The following is a 12,428-nucleotide window of genomic DNA, read 5'->3' on the forward strand; positions in this document are numbered from 1 at the left end:
TTTAAAGATCAACAAAATTGACTGAGAAAAAAAGAGAAAAGAGTCAAATTATTTAAATCAAAAATGAAAGTGAGACAGTACTGTTTTGCAGAAATAAATTGGATAATACTATAAACAATTGTACTCCAAAAAATTGGAAAACCTTAGATGAAATGTACAAATTTTTAGAAAAACACAAACTACCAAAACTGACTCAAGAAGAAATAGAAAATCTGATTGGATCTATAACAAGTAAGGATATTGAATCAGTAATCAAAAACTTGCCAACAAAAAAAGCCCAGGGACAGATTATTTCAAGATGAATTCTACTAAACATTTAAAGAAGTAACACAAATCCTTCTCAAATTCTTCTGAAAAATTGAAAAGGAAAGAACACATTCTCTCAGGCCAGCAAGACAAAGACACTGAGAGAAAAGAAAACTGCAGACCACTGTTCCTTATGAACATAGACACAAAAATTCTCAACAAAATACTAACAAATTTGGCAGTATATTTGTAAGATTTTATACCATGAACAAGTGAAATTTATTCCAGAGACACAATGGTGATTCACCATATAAAAATAAATTGATGTAGGCTGGGCATGGTGGCTCATACCTGCAATCCCAGCACTTTGGGAGGCTGAGGCGGATGGGTCACCTGAGGTCAGGAGTTCGAGACCAGCCTGGCCAACATGGTGAAATTGTCTCTACTAAAAATACAAAAAATTAGCTGGGTGTGGTGGTGGGCACCTGTAATCCCAGCTACTCAGGAGGCTGAGGCAGGAGAATTGCTTGAACCCATGAGGTAGAGGTTGCAGTGAACTGAGATCATGCCACTGTACTCCAGCCTGGGCAACAAGAGGGAAACTCAGTATCAAAAAAAAAAAAAATAGAATGAAGGGGGAAAGCCACATAATAATCTCAAATGGGCCTGGCACGGTGGCTCACGCCTGTAATCCCAACACTTAGAGAGGCCAAGGCAGGTGAATCGCCTGAGGTCAGGAATTCAAGACTAGCCTGGCCATTATGGTGAAACCCCATCTCTAATAAAAATACAAAAATTAGCCAGGTACAGTGGCAGACACCTGTAATCCCAGTTACTTGGGAGGCTGAGGCAGGACAATCGCTTGAGCCCGGGAGGCAGAGGTTGCAGTGAGCTGAGATCGTGCCACTGCACTCCAGCCTGGGTGACAGATCAAGACTGTGTCTCAAATCATCATCATCATCATCATTATCATCATCATCATCATCATCTCAAATGATGCTGAAAAAGCATTTGACAATATCCAACATCAAGATAAAACACTTAGTAAAGTAGTAATAGAAACGAACGTCTTCAACATTATAAGGACAATATAAGAAAAGCCCATAACTAACGTAATCATCAAAGACTGAAGATTTTTGTCCTCTAAACTGGGAACAAGACAAGGAGGCCCACTTTTACCACTACTATTTAGCATAGTACTAAGAGTTCTAGTCACAGCAATTAGGCAAGATAAAGAAATGAAAGGCAGTCAAGTTAGAAGACAAGAAGTAATATTATCTCTCTTGGTAGATGATATAATCTTATATGTAGAAAATCCTAATGAATACCACCCAACACACACACACACAACTGTTAGAGCTAATAAATTCAGCAAAGCTGCAGGATACAAAATCAACACATGAGAATCAGTTTCTATATAGTAGGATATATATTTCTATATAGTAGGAAACAGCAATCTGAAAAGAAAATTGAGAAAACAATTCCATGTACAGTCGCATCAAGAATAAAATATTTAGTAAAAAATTTAACCAAGGACGAGCCAGATTTGTACATGGAAAACTACAAAACACTGCCGAAAGAAATTAAACAGAAATATGTGGAAGAACATCTTGCGTTCATGGATTGGAAGACAATATTGTTAAGATGATTGTTATGGGCTGAATGTTTGTGTTCTTCCAAAACGCATATGTCAATGCCCTAACAACCAATGTGACTGTTTCTGAAGATAGGGCCCTTATGGAAGTAATTAATGTCAAATGAAGATGGGGCCTTTGTTCAATAGGATTAGTGTCCCTATCCTGGCAGAGATACTGGAAAGCTTTGTCTCCCTCCGCATGCAAGGAAAGCCCATCCAAGGATATAGTAAGAAGGTGGTCATGGACAAGCCAGGAAGAGAAACTTGATGAGAAACTGGCTTTTCCAACACCTACATCATGGACCCTTAGTTTCCAGAGCTGTGAGGAATATCAATTTCTATTGTTTAAGCCACCCTGTCATGGTATTTTGTTACAGCAGTTCAAGCAGACTAATACAACAATATTCCCCAAAGCCATCTACAGATTCAGTGCAATTCCTACCTAATCCCAATGGCATTTTTTTTTTTTTTTTTTTTTGCGGAAGTAGCAAAACTATCCTAAAATTTGTATGGAATTTAAAGAGACCCCAAATAACCAAAATAACCAAAAAACAAGAACAAAGTTGGAGGTCTCATACTTCCTAATTTCAAAACTTAATACAAAGCTGCAGTCATCAAAACACTATGAGGCCAGGCATGGTGGCTCACGCCTGTAATCCCAACACATTGGGATGCCAAGGCGGGTGGATCACGTGAGGTCAGGAATTCCAGGCCAGCCTGGCCAACATGGTGAAACCCTGTCTGTACTAAACTACAAAAAAAAAAAAAAAAAGTTGGGCATGGTAGCTAATAGTATTCCTAGCTACTACTTGGGAGGCTGAGGCACGAGAATCACTTGAATGTGGGAGGCAGAGGTTGCAGTGAGCCAAGATCACACCACTGCACCCCAGCCTGGGGGACAGAGCAAGACTCTGTCTCAGAAAACAAAAAAACAAAAACACTGTGGTCTCAGATAGTCATATAGTCCAACAGACTAGAATAAAGAGCCCAGAAATAAACCCTCTCATGTACTGATTTTTGACAAGAATTTCAAGACCATTCAATAAGAAAAGAACAGTCTCTTTAATAAATGGTGCCTTACATAAGAAGTATATGGAAAAAGAAAAAAAAAAACAAAAACAAATGGTGCCAAGGAAGCTGGATATGCACGTGCAAAAGAATGAAGTTGGACCCTTGCCTTACACTATGAATAAAAATTAACTCAAGATTGATCAAAGACCTGAATGTAAGACCTAAAGTCAAACTCAGCAGAAACCACAGGGGCAAATCATGATCTTAGATTTGGCAGTGGTTTCTCAAATAAGCCACCAAAAGCACAGGAGGCAAAAGAAAACAACTGTAAATTGGACATCATCAAAATTAAAAACTTTTACGCATCAAAGGACACTATCAGCCGGGCGCTGTGGTTCATTCCTGTAATCCCCTCACTTTGTGAGGCTGAGGTGGGCAGATCACTTGAGGTCAGGAGTTCAAGACCAGCCTGGCCAACATGGTGAAACCCCATCTCTACTAAAAATACAAAAAATTAGCCCAGTGTGGTGGTGGTACCTGTAGTACCAGCTACTTGGGAGGCTGAGGCAGGATTATCTCTTGAACCCTGGAGGCAGAGGTTGCAGTGAGCTGGGATCAGACCACTGCACTCCAGCCTGGGAGACAGAGCAACACTCCATCTCAAATAAAAACAAAAAAAAAAGAGACACTATCAAGAGAGTGAAAAGATAACACACAGAACGAGAAGAAACACTTGCAAATCTTGTATCTTATATATAAGGGTTTAATATCAAGCATATATATGTTGCACTGTTTTCTTTGTTGTCATTGAGCTGTAGGAGTTTCATGGAAAACCCCAAAATGAGCAAAGAACTTGCATAGCTATTTCTCCAGAGAAGATAAACAAATGGCCAATAGGCACATGAAAAGATGCTCAATATCACTAATTATTAGAGAAATGCAAATCTGAATCACAATGAGAGACCATCTCACAGCTGCTAGCATAGCTATTATTTCTTATTTTTTTATTTTATTTCTTTATTTTTTTGAGATGGAGTCTCACTCTGTGGCCCAGGCTGGAGTGCAGTGGCATGATCTCAGCTCACTGCAACCTCCACCTCCTGGGTTCAAGCCATTCTCCTGCCTCAGCCTCCCGAGTAGCTGGGATTACAGGCACATCCCACCACACCCTGCTCATTTTTGTATTTTTAGTTGAGATGGGGTTTCACCATGTTGGCCAGACTGGTCTCCAACTCCTGACCTCAAGTGATCTGCCCACCTGAGTCTCCCAAAGTGCTGGGATTACAGGCGTGAGTCACTGCGCCCAGCCTTAAATTTTTTTTTAATTAAAGGAAGGTAAGTGTTGGCGAGGATGTAGAGAAATTGAAACTCTCTTTCATTCCTGGTGGGAAGATATAATGGTGCAGCCATTCTGGAAGACAGTTTGGCAGTTTCTTACAAAGTCAAACATAGACTTACACAACCCAGCAATCACGCTCCCAGGCATGACCCAACAGAGTTGAAAATTTATGTCAATACAAAAACCTTCATGCAAAAAGCAAGAACATGGTTTCAAAATACGTGGGTTTAGTGACCACGATAACGTGCAAACCAAGAATTGCCTGTTTTGAATGTGTTACTTCCTGTCTTGGAGCCTCACTTTCCCTAAATAAGAGGAAGAGCCTGGGGATTCCTGAGAGGTCTCCTGCTTTGCTGGTGAAGGGACTTGGGAGTCTGCAAACATCCCTAGATGAGTCCTGGGTGTCACCTTGACCTGGCTTCACACTTAGAGTTGCCAGGTTTAGCAAATAAAAATATGGGTCATTCACCTAAATTTGAATTTCAGATGAACAACAAGTAATCCTTTAGTATAAGTATGTCCATGTAATATTTGGAGCATCCTTCTACCAAAAAGAAAATTCATGGTTTATCTGAAATTCAAATTTAATGTATTTTATCTGGCAATCCTATTCCCACTTCTGCCCTTGAGAGCCTCCCCGCTTCCCCTCCACATCCATTCTCCTATGTTGCTTTGAAAATAAAACAAGCATCAGGGACTGACACACTGATTTCAAAGTCCCTGCCACTTAAATGGATCCCTTTCATCTACCAGGAACTGAAGATGGAAACAAGTGGGCGGGGACAAAAGAGAGCTGAGTGAAGGGAGGTGGCGGAAAGGAAAGGGGTGTTTCGTGAAGTCAACCCAGCCTGCTGTCTCCACTGAGGTTCGGAGGCCTCAGGGTTGGCCTCCTGCAGTGCTTCTCAACCTCAGACACGTGTTGGGAGCTCTGAAAAATAATGCTTGGGCATGACCTGTGTGGTGGGAATTTTTTAAGCTTCTCTAGTAATTCCTCGAAACAGCCTAGGCTGCTGTTTTCTTGCTGCTAACAAACCAGCCAAACTTAACTGCAAAAATCACGGCTCCCAGCCAGGCAGCCAGGCAGCAGGCAGCAGGCAGCAGGCAGCTCTCATTCAGAGGCTCATGCAGCTGAGGTCGTCTTGAAAACTTCTACTTGCACATATCTGGACTTGAGATTAACTGTCACCTGGGATCTCCGTAGGGCAGTCAACCAGATCACCCGAATGTGGCCTTTCCTTATAGTCTGGGCTTCTTTGCAGGATGGCTGTTGAGTTCCAAGGGAGCTGGGCAGAAGTGGCATGACCTTTTTTAATCTAGCCTGGGATGTCGCGCAGTATCCCTTCAGCCACATTCTACTCATCAGAAGCAAGTCACTAAGGCCAGCTCACATTCAAAGGGGATGGAATTAGGCCGGGCACCGTGGCTCATGCCTATAATCCCAGCACTTTGGGAGGCTAAGGTGGGCAGATCACTTGAGGTCAGGAGTTTGAGACCAGCCTGACCAACATAACAAAACCCTATCTCTACTAAAAATACAAAAATTAGCCAGGCATGATGGCAGGTGTCTGTAATCCCAGCTACTCGGGAGGCTGAGGCATGAGAATTGGTTCAACCCAGGAGGTGGAGGTTGCAGTGAGCTGAGATCATGCCACAGCACTCCAGCACTCCAGCCTGGGCGACAGAATGAGACTCTGTCTAAAAAAAAAAAACAACAAACCGGGTGCAGTGGCTTGTGCTTGTAATCCCAGCACTTAGGGAGGCCGAAGCAGGCGGATCACCTGAGGTCAGGAGTTTGAAACCACCCTGGCCAATATGGTGAAACCCCATCTCTACTAAAACACAAAATTAGCCGGGTATGGTGGCATGTGCCTGTAATCCCAGCTACTCAGGAGGCTGAGGCAGAAGAATCGCTTGAACTTGGGAGGCGGAGGCGGAGGTTGCGATGAGCTGAGATTGCACCACTGTACTCCAGCCTGAGCAAGAGAGCAAGACTTCATCTCAGAAAAAAAAAATAAAAATAAAAAATAAGGGATGAAATTAGACTTCATCTCTTGACAGGACAAATGCCAAGGAATTTGTGATCCTATGTGAAAACCACCACAGCTACCACTGGAAAAAAAAGTCTCCAGAATCCATTCTCCTGTCTACACTCCTCTAGCCCAACGCTGCTTACCTGGAAAGTCCAGCGGCCTCTGCAGGGTCTCCCTGCCTCCCATCTCCCACCCCAGGCTGCCCTCCACACTGCAGCTGGAGTCTCGAGCCCAGAGGGTGGAGTCCAGGGCCCCCACAGGCTGGTCTTTGTGTCTCCAATTCATTCGCATCCTCAAGCTCCCAGGCAGAGCCAGACTCAGTACAAGCAGGTGCTCTCCTGGGCCATGCATGTGCCTAGCTCCTGCCAGACAGGCACATCATCCCTTAGTGGGGAGCCACAAAACTCCCCAACTCCCACCCTCCTCCTTCAGGATCTTACCCAGACCCCTCTCCAGGGAAGCCTTCTCTGAGCACCCCCAAGGTGGGTCAAGCTCAGCTCCCTGGCCTTTCCTTTGCAATGTGTACGTCATTTCACACATTTTCTTTTCTTTTAACCTTGTACTGCAGTTTAACACATATGCAGAAAAGTGCACAAATCCTTAGTGAATTTTAACAAAGTGAGCAAGCTTGTATATCCAGCTCTCAGGTCAAGAAATAGAACATTTCTAAGTCTGGGCGAGGTGGCTCATGCCTGCAATCCCAGCACTTTGGAAGACTGATGTGGAAAGATCACTTGAGGCCAGGAGTTCAAGACCAGTCTGGGCAACATAGTGAGATCCCTTCTCTATAAAATTTTGTTTAAAATTAGTCAGGCATGTGGGCACATTCTTGTAGTCCTAGCTACTTGGGAGGCTGGGGCAGGAAGATCACTTGAGTCCGGGAGGTTGAGGCTGCAGTGAGCTATAATTGCACCACTGCACTCCAGCCTGGGCAACAAAATAAGATTCTGTGGAAGGAAGGAAGGAAGGGAGGGAGGGAGGGAGGGAGGGAGGGAGAAAGAAAGAGAGAACATTTTTACTCAAGTGATGGGTGCACCAAAATCTCAGAAATCACTACTAAAGAACTTATTCATGTAACCAAACACCACCTGTTCCCCAAAAGCCTATTGAAATAAAAACAAAGAAAAAGTAAGATGAAGAAAGAAAGAAAGAGAGAGAGAGAAGGAAGGAAGGAAGGAAGGAAGGAAGGAAGGAAGGAAGGAAGGAATTCCTAGAACCCCAGGAGCCCTCCAAGGTCCTTTTGTTCACCATCCACCATCCCTTCCTCCCCCTAGCCCTGGTAACCACTATTCCAACTTCCAATCCTTTAGGTTAGTGCCACCTGTTTTCAAACTTCATACCAATGAACTCATATGGTATGTGCTCTGGGGTCTGGTTTCTGTGTCCAGTCTCATGTTAGTTCTTGCTGCATTTTAATCAGAACTGGCTACATAATTTGTGTGACCCAGTGCAAAATGAAAGTGTGGACTGTCCCCCCGCAATCCCACCCCCAACACTGTTCAAAAGTTATTAAGAATTTCAAGATGGCAGCTGCAGAGCCTAAGTCAGTCATGTGATTCTTCTGAGTGCAGGGCCCTGTGTAAGTCACACATGCCCATGAAGCCATCCTGTTTCCAGTTGCCTATTTGCTCGAGTGTCTCTTCCTTGAGGGCAAGAGCTGTGCTCTGGGCAAGTCACCATCTCTGTGGAGCTTCTTCAGCCTTTGTTCATTAAAACCTCACAGAGGCCTGAGGCCGAGAAGGAGGGTGATCATTATAAGCATCACAGCCATTTAATTGATGCAATGTCTAGACTGAAAATGCCGCGGGACTTAGCCAAGGTCCCACAGTGAGTGAGTGCAGGGATGGACCTCAATACAAGCCTTCTGGCTCTAGGCAGCCTCCCCCTGCCTCCAGCTCTGCCCTAGAATCTACTGCATGCCAAGTACTGGACCCAGGGTAAAGGAAGAAAAGAGTTCCTACCCAGAAGGAACTTTCAATTCAACTGGAAAACAAAAACAGGACTTATACACATGAAAACATTATTAACCGAAACATTTTGTCCTTCATGTGTGGGCCTTGTAGTTGTAAGAACTGGAGGCTGTCTCTGCCTAACCAAGCAAGAAGGATCAACTAGAGAAGGTGCAGCCAGGCATGGTGACTCACGCCTGCAATCCCAGCATTTTGGGAGGCCAAGGCAGGGGGATCACCTAAGGTCAGTAGTTCCAGACCGGCCTGGCCAACATGGTGAAACCCCGTCTCTACTGAAAATACAAAAATTAGCAGGGCGTGGTGGTGCATGCCTGTGATCCCAGCTACTTGGGAGGCTGAGGCAGGAGAACCACCTGAACCCAGGAGGCAGAGGTTGCAGTGAGCTGAGATCACACTGTTGTACTCCAACTTGGGCTACAAAGTGAGACTTCATCTAAAAAAATTTTTTTTAAAAAAGAGGGGGTGCAGAGAGCCTACACAGGAAGCTGAGGGCAGGCAGAGCTCCTGGGAGCCCTGGCAAGCAGTGGAGTCCCACCCTAGCTCTCACAGGGACACGGTCTGGTTAGCGTGATGCTGTTGTATCTGTGTACCACACATTCCAGCCATCCCATCAGTCCTGGCATCACTTGCTCACAGGACAGCCTCTGATTGGCTGAGCTCCGGCCTGGGGCTCAACCTCTGGCTCTCCTAGAGCTGGGAGACAGACGGAGGGCCTGGCCCCTCTGTTATCACAGTGGGAGGGAGGGCATTCCTCAGAAAGAAATCAAGGGGTCATGAGGACCAGGGATGAAAGTATGGTGGTTAAAAAATGACAGAAATTGCCTTTAATGCATGTATTTGTTTAGATCACCAGTATGCCAAGCAACAGTGGGGGACTCCTGTCCTTGAAACTGACTTTGCCTGTGCTTGTGGAGGAGGCAGGCAAAACCATTGGAAAAGGCGAGTCCGCAAGCACCCATGTGTTTGTGAAAGTGTGGTGTGATGGTTACTTTTAGGTGTCAACTTGACTGGGTTAAGGGATACCCAGATAGCAGGTGCAGCATTATTTCTGGGTGCATCTGGTAGGGTGTTTTCAGAGAGATTGGCACTCGAATCAGTAGACCGAGTAAAACACATCTGCCCTCACCAATGTAGGTGGGCGACATTCAATCCACCAAGGGCCCAAATAGAACAAAAAGACAGAGGAAAAGCAAATTCACTCACTTCTGGACCTGGGACATCCACCTTCTCCTGCCCTGGGACATCGAAGCTCCTGGTTCTCAGAACTTCAAGCTCAAACTGAATGACACCATCACTTCCCTGGTTCTTCAACCTGCAGACGACATACTGTGGGACTTCTTAGGCTCCCAATCACTCAGGCCAATCTCCATCATAAATCCCCTCTTCTACATCTATAGTTATGTCTATAGCGCCATCCTGTTTGTTCTGTTTCTCTGGACGACCCTGACTAATCCATGTGGTTAAAGTAAAAACCTCCAAGCCCCACACTAAGAGCAGAGAAGCTATAACACAGTCAAGCTTCGACTCACCAATGCACATGCCAGAGCCCTCATAGAAACGTGGCTTCCTTGAAGGGAAGACCATGTTATCATCAGGGCAGTGACCTCCAAGGAGCCTGGAAAAGAGTGAGAAGGTCCACTGGCAAGAATGTGGAAAGAATTCCCATCTGTGACACAGAAGACAGGCCCGGAATTTGGCGGACATGAAGATTCCAATTCTGTCTTGTGGGCAGGGACGCATCCCCAGGCCTTACCCAGCACCCTGGGGCTGGAATACACCTCTAAATTGTATCCTACCTCCAGTCCCAGCTAGGCAGGACTGTCTTCTGGGAAGTAGATTGTGGGAGCCATGTCGTTTGTGGGTGACAGCTGCCTATTGCTCCCTGGACTGGGCAAAAGGGGCTCCATTTGCCCTCACTACCTCCGCTTCCTAGTGCTAGGCAGAGCAATATCAGTGGCGACGCCATGGGGCATGGTTATGAAAGTGGGAAAATGCTTGATCCCACTTGTGCAAGAATTTTCTGCTCTGTAACAAATACACAGCAACAGCTAACCGACACATGGACACTCCAAAGCTCAATGGCTGAAAAAAACAATGATGTCTTATTTTTCATGAGTTTGTGGGAGGACTGGAGTGCTGCTGGAAGTTGAAGGCTTGGCTGAGGCAGCTCTGCTCCACATACTTCACCCTTATCCTAGGACCTGCTGATTTTGTCCCCTCAGAGATGGCAGAAATGCACAAGATGGCATGGAGACACTCAGGGCCTCTGGAACTGGTGCACTGTCACTTCAGCCTGGTTCGATTGGTCAACACAGGTCTCATGACCAGCCCAGAGTCACATTGAGAGGGCACTGCAAAGTGAAGTGGCAAAGGGTGTAGATACAGAAAGAGGTGACGAAGTGAGGCCAGTGCTCAAGGGTGAATGGAGCTGGGGGACAGAAACTAGGAAGCCAGTTTGATCCACGCCAGGTTGCAAGGGCAAGTTCAGGCCATGCACAGAGGAACTGAGAGAAGAGTCAAGCCTGGGGGAAATCCCAGGGAGAGAACAGAGACGAAGGAGGCACAAGGCCATGGTGCTGGTGGCTGAAAGTGGCCTGGAGCAAGCTGACAGTAAGCATGAATCTCATCAGCTTCTCCTTGTGCCAGAAAGGGCTTGTGCCAGAGTGCCCAGGCCCATAAAGCACCACATCAGGGCAGACCTGTTCCAAAGATTCAGAGCAATTTTAGATGTACCTGTGTTTATTTTTGTTGTTGTTGATTTTTTTCATTTTTGCTGTTGAGACGAGGTCTCACTATGTTGCCCAGGCTGGGCCTGAACTTCCAGGCTCAAGCACTCCTTTCTCCTGGGTGTCAGCTGGGACTACAAGCATATGCCACAGCTTCTATCTGTTTTTATTAAAGCCATATTTCCTGAATTTTAGCCATTTGCATTCAAATTTTAGTGATTTTTTTTGCCATATCCGCTTGCTGCCTATACTAATATTTACTTGATATTTTTATTTAAATCAACTCATATTTTTTGTTGTCATTATTTAGTTTTTATTTAATAATCATAAACTTGACTCTGCAATCCAGCTAGGCATGGAAGGGAAGAAGGAAATCTTGGAGCTCAAAGGGAACTGCAGTGAGAGCACAAAGATTCTAGGACTCTGTGAGCAAATGGGGTGGTGGAGGAGTGCTCTCCCGAGCTACAGAAGGAATGGTCTCAAGGTTAAGATAAAACATAAGTCGACTGGGCACAGTGGCACAAGCCTGTAATCCCAGCACTTTGGGAAGCCAAGGTGGGAGGATCACCTGAGGTCAGTAGTTCAAGACCAGCCTGTCCAACATGGTGAAACTCTGTCTCTACTAAAAATACAAAAATTAGCCAGGCGTGGTGGTGCTCACCTGTAATCCCAGTTACTCAGGAGGCTGAGGCAGGAGAATCACTTGAACCTGGGAGGTGGAGGTTGCAGCCTGGAAGGCAAGAGTGAAACCTTCTCAAAACCGAAACAAAACAAACACAAGTCAAGCTTATTAGAGTCATTCACAGTCAGCAGTGGTGATCTTCTTGCTGGTCTTGCCATTCCTGGATCCCAAACCCTCCATGGTCTCCACAATATTCATGCCTTCTTTCATCTTGCCAAAGACCACATGCTCGCCATCCAACCAGTCACTCTTGGCAGTGCAGATGAAAAACTGAGAACCGTTTGTGTTGGGTCCAGCATTTGCCCTGGACAAGATGCCAGGACCTGTCTGCTTCAGGATGAAGTTCTCATCATCAAATTTCTCCCCATAGATGGACTTGCCACCAGTGCCATTATGGTGTGTGAAGTCACCACCCTGACACATAAACCCTGGAATAATTCTGTGAAAGCAGGAACCCTTATAACCAAATCCTTTCTCTCCAATGCTCAGAGCATGAACACTTTCTGCTGTCTTTGGAAACTTGTCTACAAACAGCTGGATGGAGATGCGGCCCAAGGGCTCATCGAAGAACTTGGTGGGGTTAACCATGGCTGATAGTATGGGTTCCCTGGAGGCAATGGCGGTGTATGCAAAACTCAACTTATATGTTTAATGTAAAGATTTAACTTAATAATATTCATGAAATCATTGACTTCTGTGCTTGTTTATACACACACACACACACACACACACACATATATATATTTTTGAGACAGAGTCTCATTCTGTCACCCAGGCTGGAGTGCAGT

General features: G+C 45.2%; 1 protein-coding gene across 1 annotated transcript in view; it reads right to left on the bottom strand.

Annotated features, from left to right (window-relative positions):
- URI1 (URI1, prefoldin like chaperone) overlaps positions 1-9,866 on the bottom strand; it is a 91,975-nt gene extending 82,109 nt beyond the window's left edge. Inside the window, exon 1 of the mRNA XM_025367665.1 lies at positions 9,762-9,866. Coding sequence (XP_025223450.1) covers positions 9,762-9,824 — 63 coding nt within the window. The 5' untranslated portion in view covers positions 9,825-9,866. The remainder of the gene's footprint in view (positions 1-9,761) is intronic.
- Positions 9,867-12,428: the final 2,562 nt, after the last annotated feature.

Source organism: Theropithecus gelada, chromosome 19 (assembly GCF_003255815.1).
Source record: "Theropithecus gelada isolate Dixy chromosome 19, Tgel_1.0, whole genome shotgun sequence".
NCBI lineage: Eukaryota > Metazoa > Chordata > Mammalia > Primates > Cercopithecidae > Theropithecus > Theropithecus gelada.